The following is a 17,498-nucleotide window of genomic DNA, read 5'->3' on the forward strand; positions in this document are numbered from 1 at the left end:
CAACATGTGAACAGGGGCTGATGCCGCGTACACGGTCATTTTTTGTGATGAAAAGAAACATTTTTAAAAACGTCATTTAAAATGACCGTGTGTGGGGAAAACGTTGTTTTATGTCTTCTGAAAAAAAAAAAAAAAAAAATTGGCGCATGCTTCAATTTTTTATGTCGTTTTTTGTGTCATAAAAAATGACCGTGTGTGGGCTAAAACGACATTTAAAACAACGTTTTTGAACCCGCGCATGCTCAGAAGCAAGTTATGACGCAAGCTTGAATGGAACAGAGTGCCGCCGTACGTGCTGAACTTAACCGCGCTTTGCTAGAGCATTTTGAAAAAACGATGGTGTGTAGGCAACGTCGTTTTTTAAAATGAAGTTTGAAAAACTTAGTTTTTTTCATGAGAAAAAATTACTTTTTTTTCCCATCACAAAAAACGACCGTGTGTACGCGGCATTAGGAAGTGAAGCTTTGGGGGTCCAGCGAGACCAAGTATAGGGTGAATAGCACCGCCCTAAATGGGTGTGTCTTTTTAGGAGCCTTCATGTCAATATAAATATCCAAGAACTTCAAACCTGCCCTGTAAAATACCAATATAAAAAGGTTTGGCTGCTATGTGGCAATTTAGCTATTCGTTCTGTGAACATTGATAAATAAAACCAGATGTCTGAAAGGAATGAATATACAAATCTGGCCACAGCAGCGCTTGAGACGTGTTTGCCTTGCTTCTGGAATGCAGACTCAATCTTCATTCATATCAATAAGGATCACTTCATATCTGCACAGTTTTAAAGGGGGGGGGGGGGGGGGGGGGGGGACACACAACTGGCATTGATTTTACTACAATCGTTTGTTTTAGAGTAGACTTAAAAAAAAATATATACAGAAGTGAATATTGCTGCAATACCCAGAGATGGCTTCAGGCATAACACAGAAAATGCAAGTATATAAAGACTTCTGCCATTCCTGATCAACAGACTTGATTTAATGTAGAGTTCCACCCTAAAAATGAACTATTAACAGCTTGCCTTTAATGTAAACAAAATAAAAATGTTTTACTCACTTCTATCTGGCTGTAATCTGCCTAGTTCCTGGTCCTAGGTGGTTCAACTTCCTGTCCCAAGACCCCATTGCTTCCTGGGAAATGATGACACTAATTTCCCAGGAGTCTCTGGGCATTGCTGTGCCTAAAAATCACCCAGCATGCACCTCTCCCTGAAAACCAGGAAGAAAAAGGAACTGGGCTTCACATGCCCACTCATATAATGGATACGGCCATAACATGAGCTGGAGGATAAGGCAAGTGTTTGCAATGATTTCTGGAATGATTGGGGAGCTATTAACCACTTAAGACCGGGACCAAAATGCAGGTAAAGGACCCTGTCAGTTTTTGCGATTCGGCACTGCGTCGCTTGAACTGACAATTGCGCGGTCGTGCGACGTGGCTCCCAAACAAAAGTGGAGTCCTTTTTTCCCCCACAAATAGAGCTTTCTTTTGGTGGTATTTGATCACCTCTGCGGGTTTTATTTTTTGCGCTATAAACAAAAATGGAGCGACAATTTTGAAAAAAAATGCAATATTTTTTCCTTTTTGCTATAATTAAATATCCCCAAAAAAAAATATATATAAAAAAAAAGTTTTTTCCCTCAGTTTAGGGCAATACGTATTCTTCTACCCATTTTTGGTTTAAAAAAAAAAAAAAAAAAAAAAAAATTCGCAATAAGCGTTTATCGATTGGTTTGCGCAAAATTGATAGCGTTTAATAAAAATAAAATAAAACTATCCCCTATTTTGTAAAAAAAACATTTATTACCAATGGTGGCGATCAGCGTTTTTTTTCGTGACCGCGACATTATGGCAGACAATTTTGACACATTTTTGGGACAATTGTCATTTTTACAGCAAAAAATGCGTTGTTTACTGTGAAAATGACAATTGCAGTTTGAGTTAACCACTAGGGGCGCTGAAGGGGTTAAGTATGACCTCATGTGTTTCTAACTGTACAGGGGCGGGGCTGAAAGTGTGACATCATTGATCATGTTTCCCTATATCAGGGAACACGTGATCAATGACAGCGCCACAGTAAAGAAAGGGGAAGCTGTGTTTACACACAGCTCTCCTCGTTCTTCAGCTCCGGGGGCCCACCGCGGGACTCCAGCAGCAATCGGGTCCACGGGTCACGGAGCTTCAGACCGGGTCGCGGCTGGACACTTAAAGAGGACGTACAGGTACATGCTTGTGCCCAGCTGTGCCATTCTGCCGATGTATATGTGCAGGAGGCGTTTAAGTGGTTAATATGTTTTAGGGACTATGTAATGTGATTAATTTTGGCTTGCAAAAAAAAATAAAAAAAAGATTGTATGCCTGGAACCCTGCTTTAAGTCAGTGATTTTAGAAGTAGATACCAGACAACTAGCCTTTTCAGCAGTCAACCCCTAATTTCTCTCATGACAGGTGTCCTTTCATTTTAGTCTAGTCTGACATCAGCTGTCCAACTTGCAGGTTGGCCTATAGAGGGGCTCTGCTTTGGGCAATAAGCAGTCTGGTGTGCAGTGGCGGCCCGTCCATAGGGGGGCGCCCGGGCAAAGCCCCCCTCCTGTAGTCATAAAAAAAAAAAAAAAAAAAAAAAAAAAAAAAAAAAAAAAAAAAAAACAGGCCCTTTAAGAATTCGTTTTGCAGCGCTGCGCAAAAAACATACATTCATGCATTGCATGAGTGTATGTTATTGTGGCCAGCCTATTCAGATAACCGGACATAGGGTGCAGATTATCTGAATAAGGACAGCTGGTTGGCTGTGCGGAAGTGCCTATCAGAGGCTTTCCCAGTACAGCCCTTCAGCTCCCGGATGTCTTATCAGAACATAGTGGGCTACGTCCCTTGGACTGAAGCGTCATCGAGGGCGGCAGAAGACAGAGGGACCGTGGAAGGAGGATGGCGAACCCCCTCACTGAACATGTGTCCATTGGTCCTTGTTATGGCGACAACTATAAAATTGAATCTACACAGTGATCACAGGACAAATAAAAGATTGAGTCTAACACGCAGCAATAAAAACCGGACCATCCTTTCCTACTCCAATGAAAAGCTATACATACACGTTAACCACTTCCCTACCACTGGAAGTCACAAGAGAATCCCCCCCCCCCCCCCCCGAGCTTATGCTTTCCAGCTTGGAGGAGAGATGTGGGGTCTTATAAAGAGGACCTGTCACTAATAATTCCCATTACAAGGGATGTTTACATTGCTTGTAATAGGAATAAAAGTGAATCTCTCGTTATGTAGGAGAGGCAAAATGGCGCGGGTAGGGAAGTGGTTAAATAAAGCCACCATTACTGGTGACTGCAAGCGATCAGCTCTTACATCTTGGAGCAGTTTTGAAGAGAACACACACCAGTGATAGGACAGTTAGAATTTTATTTTTTTAGCCTTACTGAACCACATTTGTTAATAAAAATATATATAGTTACACACATTTAGCAGATATAGTTTAAACAATAAGATATGCCCAAGTTACTATACACAAAACAAAAAATGTACATTGACACAGTTCTTAACAGAATATTTGACACTTTACAGAAGTTCCGTTACTTAGTAACGAGTTACTCCATTCCAGCAATTTGCTAGAAATATATGACACCTTCTGCAAGAAGGAGACAGACTGATAAGGATGTCAGTCCCGAGATAACAGGCGGAATGTACAGGGGAGTTGGCACAAACTGGTGAAGAGGTTAATGGGTCATGCTACATAGGTTTTACATTGCCCTTCCCTGCTCGGGGACAAAAAGTCAAGTCACTTCTACAAAAGATCATACCCATGACCAATATAAATAGATCCTTTTGCAGGCACATCCAGACTAACATGGCTGAGTTATGGGACCTTGTGAGCATGTGAACATTCTCATGGGATAAAAAATGATCATAAAATTAAAAAAAGATGTGCGACAGATAGCAGGCCATAAACATACAGGTGAACTATTGCAGCCCAAACAGGTAGTGACAGTTACAAGCTGAATTCCTGAAATAAAGCGGAACAATGAACTGCTTATTTTGGGGGGGGGGGGGGATTGAACCACACTTGTGTTGTAAGTCATTCCTTTTACATAGTAGAACCTTTCCCTTAAAGGGGAGTTCCAGCCTTTTAAGTTTATTAAAAGTCAGCAGCTACAAAAAGTGTAGCTGCTGGCTTTTAATAAACAGACACTTACCTGCTCCACGGCTCCAGCGACGTGCTGGCCGGGGCTCCGCTCCTCGCCCCCCCTCATTCTTAGTGTGGGCACCCAGCAGTGACAGCTTTCGGCTTCATGGCCGGGCACCCACTGCGCATGCGGCGCCGTCCGATTGGACAGGCGCTCGCCTACAGGGAGGGGCTGTGAAAAGGCGATCAAGCTAATCGCCTTTACAAAAAATTACATGCCAAATGTGGCATGTAAGGGGGCGAGGAGTGGGTTAAGCGGAAGTTCCATTTTTAGGTGGAACTCCGCTTTAAGATCAACAGCATAGGAAATCTGTAATAAGGATATGAAGAATGTAGCTGCAACCTTCTGAAAAGGCCAACTAACTGGCTGTCATGCTGATCCAATATCTTCAATAGGTGGAGTTACATACCTGGCACTTGTACGCAGGTCTACAATAGTAAACCTATGCAGTGTGTTTGTTCCAGATCAGTGACTGAGAAAATAAATGAAGATGGAGCCAGATAAGCGGAATTTTCAGAAGAAGCGCAGACAAAGCAGCCTACTTGGTACAGGTTTGCCTCCCCACCAAATACTTGAGTGGGTGAAGGCCCAGAACGTGTGGTACACAAATATACTAGCTTCTGAAGCCATGAGGATATGTAAAGTTGAGTTTGTCCTGCAGGTTCAGCTCCCTTTCTGCACTTATTGCCTGCCCTTTAAAAATGGGAAAAAAACATTTATACACTTTACAATACACAGCCATGGAAAGAAGGGAGGTGGTGACCTTAACATGGCAGATCTTCACAGCAGAAGTCTATATATAGTCAGGTTTCTTAACTAGTACATTTCCAAAGATTGTTCATTCGTTTTGAAGCATCCCTTTAAGCTTGGCTAGTTTTGCATTCAGAAACCACCCCTCCAAAAAAAAAAAAAAAAAAAAAGTTTGCATATGATTTACACCCATTGTGGACAATCCAAACAGCTAGTCTGCATCTATGGCAGAGGGTGATTCCAGGAGTGTTTGCAACACAGGGGAAGACCGTCCACTATCAGTTTGCAGAGATGGAGACGCCAGGTCTGCCCTGAACACGTGGCGGGTATTAATATTCTGTTCACATGATGCTGGCTAGCATGGGGCCACATTGCTCACAAAGTTCCAGCCTTATATGTAGGTCACAGCACTACAGACAAGATTAGGTGGGCTCTTGCTCCCTGGCATCTGTAGCAGAACTTGATCCTTGAAGATTGCATGCCAAGCCCCGGGAAGCACAGGCTTCTGGTCTATAGTTAGTCATCAGTGGACCTGGGGTTGGGTAATTTCAGCCTCATCATAGTGAGGTGGTGAGTCCGTGTCATTTGATGATGCTTGCTGCTGATCTTGGTCCTCTTCAGGTCCATCGTGTTCACTGATGTCCTCTAGCTTTGGGCCAGCAACAGAGGGACCAACATCTCCACTAGGCTTAGCCATTTTTATTGCTTCTTCATAGGCTGGAGGGAGCTCTAGAGCATAGAGGCTGTAAGCTGGAGGAGACATTGCACTTCTGTCCATATCACCAAATGCAAACATGTGAGGATACTGCACCGAGCTGTAAGCTGCAACAGATCAGAAAATGGATTGTTGAACATGTATTACAAAGCTGAATGCATTGGCCACATTAATAGCCCAGTCACAGTGTTACAATAAGCCCCAACATGCCATTTTAATGGCAGCTTAACACAATGATACAATAGTGAGAAGCAAAAAACATAACACGCCTTACACAGGAAAAACAAAAAAAGCCAGGAACACCACCCCCCCCCCGTCAAGCACATGTGCAGAAGCCAACGCATACGCGAATAGTGCCTGCATATGAAAGCGGTGCTTAAACCACACATGTGAGGTATCACCGCGATTGGTATATTTTAAACGTCGCCTATGGAGATTTTAAAGGGTAAAAGTTTGTTGCCATTCCACGAGTGGACGCAATTTTGAAGCGTGAAATGTTGGGTATCAATTTACTCGGCGCAACATTATCTTTCACAATATAAGATAAATTGGGCTAACTTTACTGTTGTCTTATGTTTTTAATTAAATAAAAAGTGAATTTTTCACAAAAAAAGTGCACTTGTAAGACCGCTGCGCAAATACGGTCTGAAAGCATTGCAATGACTGCCATTTTATTCTCTAGGATAGATATAAATATATGTTATATATATTTGGGGGTTCTAAATTCTAAGTAAAGGGAAGGAGATGGAAACAGGCAGGGAAGCTCCATTAGCATTGCTGGTTGTCTTGTCATACCAACGGCCACCACAAGAGGGTGCCATATTCTAGAAGGAACCATAGGACTGCAGAAGGCCGCGGCCTCAATTACTGGCTGGCGCGAGGGGGGTGTGCACGGAGACAGGGTACCCTAGGTCGCAATTGCTACCACTATGCATTGGAAAGCAAAAGGCTGGCAACACAACCTAATGCATTGGGTTAATGGGGCCTTCTGTCTAGATGGTAGACCACAAGGGAGCAGTTTGAGAATATGTAGGAGACACACGGGTGGCACTGCCCAAGGGCCCCCCCATCAGGGTTGCCAGCCTCAGTAAAACCAGGGACAGTATGTAAAAATCTTGGGATTTTACAGATTATAGCTGCCCCACCTCTCCAGTACCTTTTCAGTGTGCATGTGTATTCTGTGTGGCCCCATAATCTTATTGCCTGGGGGCCCCATGAGTTGTCGGTACACACAATTTGCTTTGCCAACTGCTACTACAGTTGATATGGAAGTTAATTTCAAGCAGTATGTTATTTAAAGGGTCACTACCAAAGTTATATAATAGTAGTTTGGTGGCACCCCCTCCCTCTTCTAGGGACAAATGGAAAAATATCCTAGTCATAATTTTTCCTTTTCAACCTTAAAATTGTTGGTATGATATTCATGGTAACTGGTTCTCTTTAGGTGCCCAAAATGAAAAAGAAGCTTCATTTACAAAATGTCTCAAAACAAGCTACTTACAGGTGACGGTGCTGTGAATGGTGCTGTGAATGGTGCTGTCATTGTCGATGGCGATCACAGTCACTTCATAGGGATGAGTTGATAAATTTTGCGCAGGCGGTTTCTTCTTTTTGCAGCAAAACTTTATGCAGCTGGCTGTGGTCCCACAAAGCAGGAGAAGAAATATGGTGACCAGAATCAGCCTAGGGAAAGAAAGAAACTATATAAACACAGACAGGGAAAGGCTTCTATTGCGGTCATCGCTTTTATAAAAGGGTTTAACACAGGACGCCCATTTGCAAGAGCAGAAAGGTCAGTGGACCCGTCTAATCCAAAGTTGGCACACAAACTCAGCCGGGCAGAGGGACCAATGCCAACCAGAATGCACAGATTTTTTTTTTTTTTTTTTTTTTTTTACAGTATCAAAGCTTTGTATTTAAACTGCACATAACCCCCCCCTCAAATAAAAAGCCCAGTCTGTTAAAGGGTTTACATCTTTTACACTTCCTGTAAAAGTATTATAAAAATGGTGAACTTAATCTTTTAAAAACTACTGTTGTCTATCCCCAAGCTACAACTACATAGGCCTACAGCCACACAGTATGGCAGTCAGGGGAGGTTGTCAAAAGCAGCCGTGACTCCAACAAATAGCATAGAGACGTCTCAAAGCTGCCCTCTGACTAGAAGGGCTTGATCACTTGCCCTTTGGGCCACCAGTCCAGAGATCTGCAGTTTCTGGGGGGTAAAACTGGACTAACATCTTGATTTTTCTATTCAAACCAATTCCTCAATCCATGCTACAGTGTATATGGACAAATCTCCCATGGTGGCCATTGTAAACCCAATAGTCCAACTTGATGCTGTCCTGCTAACATTTTTTTTTTTCCACCCAACTCCCTCCTTGAAGGATGTTTGGATGGAGACAACCAACAGGGCCATTCACTGAAGTTATGCCTGACATAATCTAGGCAAAAATTCAGTGTATAGCCATCCTAAGGCTCACCATAGGTTACCAGGGCTTGACAAGTTTGCTTGGAATCTAGGAGCCAGCTCAAAAAGTTAGTAGCCAGAAAACGCACCCCGTCACATACGTGAGTAGCGCCCGCATGTGTAAACGGTATTCAAACCACACATGTGAGGTATCTCCGCGATCGTTAGAGCGAGCGCAATAATTGTAGCTCTAGACCTCCTCTATAACTCAAAACATGCAACCTGTAGAATTTTTTAAACGTCACCTATGGAGATTTTAAAGGGTAAAAGTTTGTCGTCATTCCATGACCGGACGCAATTTTGAAGCGTGAGATGTTGGGTATCAATTTACTCAGCGTAACATTATCTTTCACAATATTAAAAAAAAAAAAAAAAAAAAAAAAATAGATAACTTTACGGATCTTTTTTTTTTATTATTAAAAAAAAAAAGTGTATTTCCCCCCCAAAAAAGTAGGCTTGTAAGACCGCTGCACAAATACGGTGTGACAGAAAGTATTGCAACTACTGCCATTTTATTCTCTAGGGCGTTAGATAGAATAAAAAATGAGAGATGTAGATCTGTTTGGGGTTCTAAATAGAGGGAAGGAGATGGCAGTGAAAAAAATGACATTAGAACTGCTGTTTTACTTGTAATGCCAACGGCCACCACCAGGTCACAGAAGGAAGCTTGGGCTTTCACAAGGCCGCGGCCTCAATTACCGGTGATCTGCAATGGGGGCGCACGGAGACACAGGATCCTGTACCTATGTGCTCCCCCACCTCGCGATCGCGGTGGCCGGTAATTGAGGCCACGGCTTTGCGGCCTTGTAGGTTGCAAAGCCGTGGCCCTTTATTACCGGCGGGTGCGGTTCACAATTTGTCGCAATTGCGACCGGGCACCCGGATATTGTCGAGCCCTGGGTTATACAATTTTCTTGTTAAATTGGCTTTAGATTCACCTTAACCATGCAATGCAAGGGCCTGCCCAACTGCACAGAGATTTAAATTGTTTAGGTTTGACCTCACGGTTAAAAAAAAAAAAAAAAAAAAAAAAAAACCTGTACAAGAAAATTGTATAACCAGCCCAAGTGCCAGTGCCCCCTACATTTACCTTCCTCAAACAACCGAGGTGCACATCATAATCCAAATTCTTCATTAGTGGGGAGCCACTTCTCATAAGGATACTGCCAAGTCACTCTATGCTAAAATAGTACACTGTATAGAAAAAATGGAAGTCTGTCATTTCCTGGCATTTAATATAGGAATTCATTTCCTAGGCCAAATGTCTGAGGAAACCCGGATGCAAAAGGTCAGTCTGACAATCCCACTTAGCGCAGAGGTCAACATCCAAAGAAACAACTTCCTTGCAATGATCGCTGCCGATACTCTGACCTTACATTGTTATCAACGCTTCCCAAAATAAAACCCACACATCTGGCTCAGTTATTGCCTCCAACGGCTAAATATCACACCCATGCACCATAAAAACAGACTTCAGTGAAACCTAATAGCTTTAAAAAAAAAAAAAAAAAAAAAAAAAAAAAAAGCATTTACATTTCCATTAAAAATAGACCTCCTTTTATATGTTGTACTGCACAGTTGAATCTATTGACTAACCCGTCCCCAAGTAGAGGCGGCTTGTGTAAATGAGCTCCAATGCTCCTCTGAAAAGTGGTTCACTGCCGATTGCATTTCAGAGGGTGCTAGAGCCTCCTGAATATGATTTTTTCCCCCCTATCGGCCAAATAGGAGTTTGTTAAACACTTGGCTTGTGATGCATTCCCATTATCTTGATTAGGTGGCAAACCTGACCTGTTGTAGAGGTTCTGCAGCAGTGTGTAACATGGCCACTGGCAATGTTAAGCTTTCTGCTTGATGGTCAAGGGGTGTCAAAACAGACTGACTTTTTTTTTTTTTTTTAACCACGCACCAGCTGCCCATGTATATTGCAAACCCAAAAGTTTAAAATCAAAATGTAAATGTTTTAGCAGCTTGGATGTGGTGGCTGCTTTTTAGGCCAAGAACAAGCAATTACAGAAAATACCTCCCTTCCAGAAATTAATTGTCCTTTTGACTGCCACGGAGCTTAAAGGGTCACTAAAGGAAACATTTTTTTTTGCTGAAATGACTGTTTATTGGGTATAGAGACATAAAAGTTAACTGATTCCTTTTAAAAATGACTAAAAATTGAATTTTATCTATCATATAATGTGCCTCTAGTTTCACTTTCAGTTTTAAAGGTACATACATGAAGTTCCGGGTGAGAGGTGAGTCGGGAAGACTCACAGAACAAAAACAAACAAATCCAGGGCAGTGTTTTGTTTTTAAAATGAATCTGATTGGTTCTGAGGAGTTTTAGACACAGTAATGACAGCTTAGACCACCGTGAAAATCTCCCAGTACCATGGTTATAAGGAAACAGGGAACCAGGAAGTGTGGAGATCACAGCAGAATTACAGCTACTTCAAAGCAAAAACGAACAATGAGGACATGAAACCAGGACTGCAGTAAGGTAAAGGAAGCTATTTAGCTAAAAAAAAAATTTTCTCCTTTAGTGACCCTGTCCGTGCCGTTTCTTCAGAAGTCGCGACTCGAGTCTCCCGTGCAGGAGGGACGCCACGCGGCTCTGGCCAGTCACACAGCTGGAGTCCGCAGCCCAGGAAGGAAGATTGATGTGACCTCCAGAGGGGACAGCGCAGGCTTCGTTTGCATACTAGCACATGTAAAACTTTCCTGCAATGTATACTAGCATATTATGTCTTGACTTCGCAGGGGGGTGGGAGAAATGGGAAGAGTTTACTTTAACCACTCCCCATTGAGTTTTTACAGCCACAAGGTGGCTCTAAAATGCAGGAGGCAGTCAATATACGGCCTCCTGCCGCTGGGGAGCGGGCGCCCACCGCGTCACTCAGGTGCAGATGTGCGTGCCTGGCAGCCGCGATGTCCACCAGGCACCCGCGATTGGCAGTCACAGAGCCAGGGACGTGGATCTGTGTGTATACACAGATCCACGTCAGGGAGAGGAGACAGATGGCGTGTCCCTTGTACATAGGGACAACCATCGGTCACCTCCCCCCACAGTAAGAATCACCTAGCAGGGCACACATTAACCCCTTGATCGCCCTCTAGTGTTAAGCCCTTCCCTGCCAGTCATTTATACATGAATCAGTGCATGTTTATAGCACTGTATAAATGTGAATGTCTTAAAAATGTGCCCACCGTAATATCGCAGTCCTGACAAAAATCGCAGCTCGCCGCCATTACTAGAAAAAGAAGTCATAATTCTATCCCCCCATTTTGTAGACGCTATAACGTTTGCGCAAACCAAACAAAATTTGCTTATTGCGATTTTTAACCAAAAATATGTAAGAGAATACGTATCAGCCTAAACTGAAAAAAATAAACATTTTTTTTTTTTATTTGAAATTTATTATAGCAAAAAATAAAGTCACTATTTGTTTATAGCGCCAAAAACACCCCACACCACATAAGCGGTCCCATCACCTGGCCAAGCACGAGGCATTTTATTTTCATACAATAATGCTGGCCTCTGCTTTGAGGACACATGGCAAGGTCTATTTCTGTACCCGGCTCTAATGCCACTGAGGGTCACAGAAAAGGCCGGCCTTCATTTTACTGCTGTGCGAATAACCAGCTTCCCGCAACAAGCGGACAGATGGCAAAAAAAAAAAAAAAAAAAAAAAAAAAAAAAAAAAAAAAAAAAATTTGCTTTTAACAAAATTAACCTAGGCTTTAAATCTCTGCTGACATCTGTATAAAGGTTTCACAGCAGTCTATAGATTGCAGCAAATATCTGACAGAAGGCCAGGTCCAAAAGTTGCAATACGCTTTCTCTACTTACCAGACATACCACAGGTTGACCCAGTTTGTGGCTGAACAACTTTTGCTAAAAAAAAAAAAAAGAAAAAATAAAAAAAAAAAAAGTTTTATATAAGTCAAGAACGCAAGAATGACAGCAATACAATAAAAACAGTGAAACATTGAGACGAACCAAAAGATGTAAACTACTCACTCATCACAGTGGTCATCAGCCAGACACAACGAGATCTGAAAAAAATAAAAAAAAAGTCAACTCAGTGGATCATAGAAGAGTAAAAGCAGAGAGCATAGAAGCACAATAAAAACAGGATTTTTTTAATCACATAAAAGGCAATAAACAGGCAGACTGGTCACCAAGGGCTTGAGATAATGCAACACAGTGCATTGCCATTTATTCTTGATCGCACCCTAAAAAAAAAAAAAAAAAAAAAACAAAAAAAAAAAAAAAAAAACGAACACCCACACCAGCGCTATAGCTTACTATTCTGTGAATACTATACAAGTTAGTACTTGAATACTATAAAGAGGCTGCAATACCGCTCCAAGTGATAGAATAGCTGTACTGAAGATCTGGTGCTGGTCCAGTGTGAACTATATGCTTCAAAATTGTAAACATCCATGCATATCACTAGGCCAAGATACAGCAGGACTATAGCAGCAAGGTTAACATGTTTCACAAACCAAAATGCTTAAAGGGGTTGTAAAAGATTTTTTCCCCCCCTAAATAGCTTCCTTTACCTTAGTACAGTCCTTCCATTTTGCTTTTAAATGTCCTTATTTCTTCTGAGAAAACCTCACTTCCTGTTCTTCTGTCTAACTCCACACAGCAATACAAGGCTTTACAACCCCTTTAATCATAACCTCCAAAAGGAGGCAATTCCTATTGCCCAACATCCCAGCGGGTTGCCGATGCGGTCCGCCATTACAGGGAGGGCGTCTGACATTTTTTCACCCAGAGGCCCTGACCCCCCTGTGCGTGCTCTGTGAAAGCCGTGTTCTTTATCTTTGGACACAGATCAAGGTAAAGGGCCAATCACAGCAGCCCTTTACCATACAATCAGCTGTGTCCAATCACATTGTAAATAGACTTGCCAGTGATCGGCAGTACTTTCCTCATACAACATCAAAGCAATTGATACTTGGGCTCCATTCACACCTAGGCGTATTTACGCCCGATACGCTGGAGGGGAGAAATACCATTGCCCTCTATGGAGATGGTTCACATCTCCACGCCGAACGCCTGAAGCTCAAAACAAGTCCCGGACCCTTTTTTTCCCCAGGCGGCTTCGGCGTACGGCATAGGAGATGTGGACCTGGGGGTTAGTATCGCAGCGTTTTGTCGCCGCAAATCGCGGTACAAAATGCCGCAATTTGTCGCCGCAATTCACGGGACAAAACGCCGCGATTAGGTGTGAATGCAGGCTCAGTGCATTGATTACTGGAGCAGCCCCCCTTATTTGCAAAAATAATTTATTTTTCTCAAAATGTTTAGCAAAAGAGAAAGACCCCAGTGGTGATTAATACCCCCCCCCCAAAAAAAAACAAAAAAAAAAAAAACACACACCCTTTGTTAGTTTAAAACTACTTCCTAGGATTCAGAGCAAAAGTTTGTCAAGCCCCACAATAAGGTACATGCGACTTCTACATTACAAGGTCACATTCTATGGCTCTAACTATAATCTTATCACAAATAGAATGTACAACTAAATAGACAGACATAATATCCAAACTTAATGATATATTGTCTCATTCTTAAAATTTTACAATAAGTACCAAGCCGTTAAATTTGATGTACAATTTTTAGATTTGTGTTACACGACTTGGAGCGATCTTGTGTCTCAGCCCTGATGGAGGGAGCCTTAAGCCCCAGAAAAGTGTTTTGTTTTCCGACTATCAAGAATAATAAACTTCTAATCTGATTGATGTGCACTAACCCATGGCACTTTCATCTTATTAGGGCACATTTGCCTGGGCACTGTGACTTGGTTTGTGGCCGAACTACATGCAGTATACCCAAGGCCCCTTTCACACTTGCGGACCGTATGTCTGCTTTTTCATCCATCTGTTTGCGGATGAAAAAGGGACATAAATTGGTCCCCCATGAGATCGCGGATGTCAGCGGATGAACATCGGCTGACACCCGATCTTGCCCTCCTCCGATTCTGCAGACGGAGGAAAACCCTATTTTTCCTTTCCATCTGCGGATCGGATGAACGCGGACAGACGGTCCGTGTTCATGCGAACACCCCCATAGGGGAGAGCGGAGAAAAGACAGGGCGGTCCCTGCACAGTGTGCGGGGACCGCCCTGTCAGCCGCCGGATCAGCAGAACGATTACTGAACCGCCCCGTGTGAAAGGGCTCTATGGGGATGCAGCGGCTGTATGGACAGCGACATGTCCCCATTTGATAAGTGTGCACGCAGGCCCTGCTACATAAATCAACCCCCCCCCCCCCTCTGTATCCAGCACTCATCTCACTGTAGGGCATATTAACCCACAGCTGCTCTATACATTGCTACATCAGAATCAAATAACAGATATTGTAATTTAAGGGCCCATTCAAAGTAAACAGCCAATCAATAGACGTCCTCCCCTTTGCACGCTGTGATCAGAGTCACTGAGACTCGGGTGATCACAGATCCTGGCTCCTTACCACGTGATCAGCTGTCAGCCAATGACAGGCAATCACGTGATGTAAATATTCATGCTGTACAGGCCACAGTGCCCAGGCAAATGAGCCCTAATAAGATGAAGCTCAATAATAGTTTTTTAAAAGGCAGCTGGCCGGCTTCTGCGCAAGAGACATCGGTCCCGAACAGGAAGAGGAACATCCGCCTCATCTGTGCCAACCAGTACCGCTGCCACAAATGCGTGCCACCTATAAATGCCCACGAGTGCCACAAGTGGTGCCAATCAGTGCCCCCCCCCCCTACAGCGTACATCAATGAAGGAGAAAAATTACTTGTTTGCAAATTTTTATAACAAAATATAAAACATTTGTAATAATTTTTTTAATTCAATCTTTATTCGCAAAAAAATAAAAACCGCAGAGGTGATCGAATACTACCAAAAGAAAGCTCTATTTGCAGGGGGGGGGGTGTAATTTGGGTACAGTGTTGTATGACCGCGCAATTGTCATTCAAAGAGCGACAGCACTGAAAGCTGAAACTTGGCCTGGGCAGGGGGGTTTAAGTGCCCAGTAAGCAAGTGGTTGTAAAGGCACAAGGATTTTTACCTTTATGCATTCTATGCATGAGGAGAAAAAGAAAAAAAACACACTGAAGCAGCCCCCACTAATACTTACCTGAACCCCCTCTCGATACAGCGTTGTCCATGAGAGCCTTACCCGGGAACTCACACTCCTGATTGGCTCTCACTGCTGCCAAAAGCTGTTGCTGATGTCAACCACAGCCAGTGAGCCAATCAGAAGATGTAGGGGCCTCACTACAGCTCTGTGTGAGTGGACAAAGCCACTGATCAGGAGCATATTTGCTTGGGTGTCCCCCATTTCAAGCTGCTTGCTGTGGGGGCACCCAGCAGGAGCACCAGTGTGGGACCCGAGAAGAGGAGGGTCAGGGCTGCTCTGGGCAAAACCATTACACAGAGCAGGATAGTATAACATGCTTGATAGAAGAAAGTGTAACACACACACACACACACACACACACACACACACACACACATATATATATATATATATATATATACATATATACACACACACACACACACACACACACACACACACACACACACACACACACACACACACACACACACACACACACACACACACACACACACACACACACACACACACCATTTGGGCAAGTAGGACTGCACTAGGACAGCCCCAAGACTGTATTCAATGCATGGGCACCATGGTGCGGAGAGATTTACGGGGTAACAATCAGGCAGCAAGAAGGTGACATATCACCACCCAACTGACCTGGTAAATACCCTCTGAAAAGTGATCTATTGCTCTCCAAAGGGCAAACACAAACAAACCTTTAGGGTGACCATACACAGAATAATTTTATTTGTGGCTGATGAGAAAAATCTGATGGTTCTAATCATATCATCAGACTGAAGGATTGTCCGATCACTCCATGTATGGCCACCACTATACAAGGATCGCATTGTACACATAGGAAAGGCCCAGCACTAAAGTGCCAGCAAGACATTGGTTATTGGCAGCCCAGCAACTGACAGGTCAGCCCAGGCTGCAGCCATTGTGGGCTGGAAAAGGAGGAATGAGACCGGGGGGGGGGGGGGGGGGGATTATCTACTATAGATGTATGGTAATAATAAACATGTGTGCACAGTGTGATCATACATGGAGGATTATGGCATCCAGCCAGGAGATGAAGAAGAAGGAGGCCATAGAAGGAGAGGGGAGTTGTCCTGTGTAGGGGGGGGGGGGGTCACTGTCCCCTCCATCTAGGTATAGAGGGGAGGGGGGGGATGCAGCTGCTGCAGTCCTCTCCAGGCACAAGCTGTCAGTCACCCCCCACAATCACAGGCGGGGGGAGTCTTCCTGCGTGTGGACGTGGTGGGCAGAGGATCGGGGATGGAGGGGGGGGGGGGGGGTTCACGTGGTGTGACATTCCACGTCCTGACAACAAAGGAGCCTTACCATGATCTGTACACAGCACAGGGCGAGGAGCCTCCCCCGCGACTCATCTCCGCACATCCACATGGCGGCTCCGGGTGAGGGGACCGGCAGATGGAGATCTCAGCACCGTACTCTCCGGAGGAGACACACAAATCCGGGACCCAGCCACACAACTGCAGAGCACGCTGACATCACCGGGGTTTATAGCACCGCACACGCCCATAGGCTCGGGTCCGCCCCGTGTTTGTCTGGTCCCGCCCACATTACGGTCAGAAGGACTGTGCGCGGCGAGGTGAGCGGGAGGCGGGCTGTGTGTGAGGGAGCTGAGGGGGCTCCTCTATACAGAATACGGCGTGTCCCCCTATAGGAACCTGACACTCGTATATGAAAGTGTATACAGAATGCAGTGTCCCCCTATAGGAACCTGACACTCGTATATGAAAGTGTATACAGAATACAGTGTCCTCTATAGGAACCTGACACTCGTATATGAAAGTGTATACAGAATACAGTGTCCCCCTATAGCAGTGATGGCGAACGCGTGGCACGCGTGCCGCTCCCGGCACGGCAAGCTGTTTTGGTGGGCACGCGGTGACAATGCAGAAATGTCAAAGAAAAAAAAATTAAATCGTCAACCGCAACTAGAAACTACATTTCCCACACTACCCTGTGCTAGCGGTGACGTGTCCGAGTGGGCGTAACTTAGAATGAGCGCCCGGAGGTCACGTGTTAGCTTGCTACCCAATGAGAGCTCTCAGATCATCCACTGCCTGACGTGCTGCTGGGCGTGACTGGGAGCATGAGGAGAAGACGCACGGCGGGAAAGAGCTGCAAGACTCGTGAAGCCATCTTCTTCATTGCGCAGTTTGATTCAGCTGCAGACAAAGGTAAGAATACTTATTACTCGAATACTATTTAGACATGGGATACCTGGGTCGT

General features: G+C 44.1%; 1 protein-coding gene across 1 annotated transcript; it reads right to left on the reverse strand.

Moving 5' to 3' along the window:
• Positions 1 to 5,092: 5,092 nt before the first annotated feature.
• On the reverse strand, positions 5,093 to 16,759 carry TMEM52 (transmembrane protein 52). The gene is made up of 5 exons (XM_040325886.1): positions 16,581 to 16,759; positions 12,138 to 12,172; positions 11,967 to 12,011; positions 7,157 to 7,338; positions 5,093 to 5,762 (listed from the first exon to the last, which is right to left on the reverse strand). Exons 1-5 carry the CDS (start codon positions 16,641 to 16,643, stop codon positions 5,464 to 5,466), a joined length of 624 nt encoding a protein of 207 aa, XP_040181820.1. The 5' UTR covers positions 16,644 to 16,759; the 3' UTR covers positions 5,093 to 5,463.
• Between the last annotated feature and the right edge of the window lie 739 nt (positions 16,760 to 17,498).

Source organism: Rana temporaria, chromosome 10 (assembly GCF_905171775.1).
Source record: "Rana temporaria chromosome 10, aRanTem1.1, whole genome shotgun sequence".
In the NCBI taxonomy this organism is placed as follows: domain Eukaryota; kingdom Metazoa; phylum Chordata; class Amphibia; order Anura; family Ranidae; genus Rana; species Rana temporaria.

Bases quoted from the DNA above. Each gene is read 5' to 3' on its own strand.
- TMEM52 (XM_040325886.1), bottom strand. From the start codon at position 16,643: ATGTGGATGTGCGGAGATGAGTCGCGGGGGAGGCTCCTCGCCCTGTGC. The intron at 7,339-11,966 runs GTAAGTAGAGAA...TTCTTTCCCTAG, and splicing joins GTCAACCTGTGGTATGTCTG to GCTGATTCTGGTCACCATAT. The intron at 5,763-7,156 runs GTAAGTAGCTTG...GATCTGTTGCAG, and splicing joins CATTCACAGCACCGTCACCT to CTTACAGCTCGGTGCAGTAT.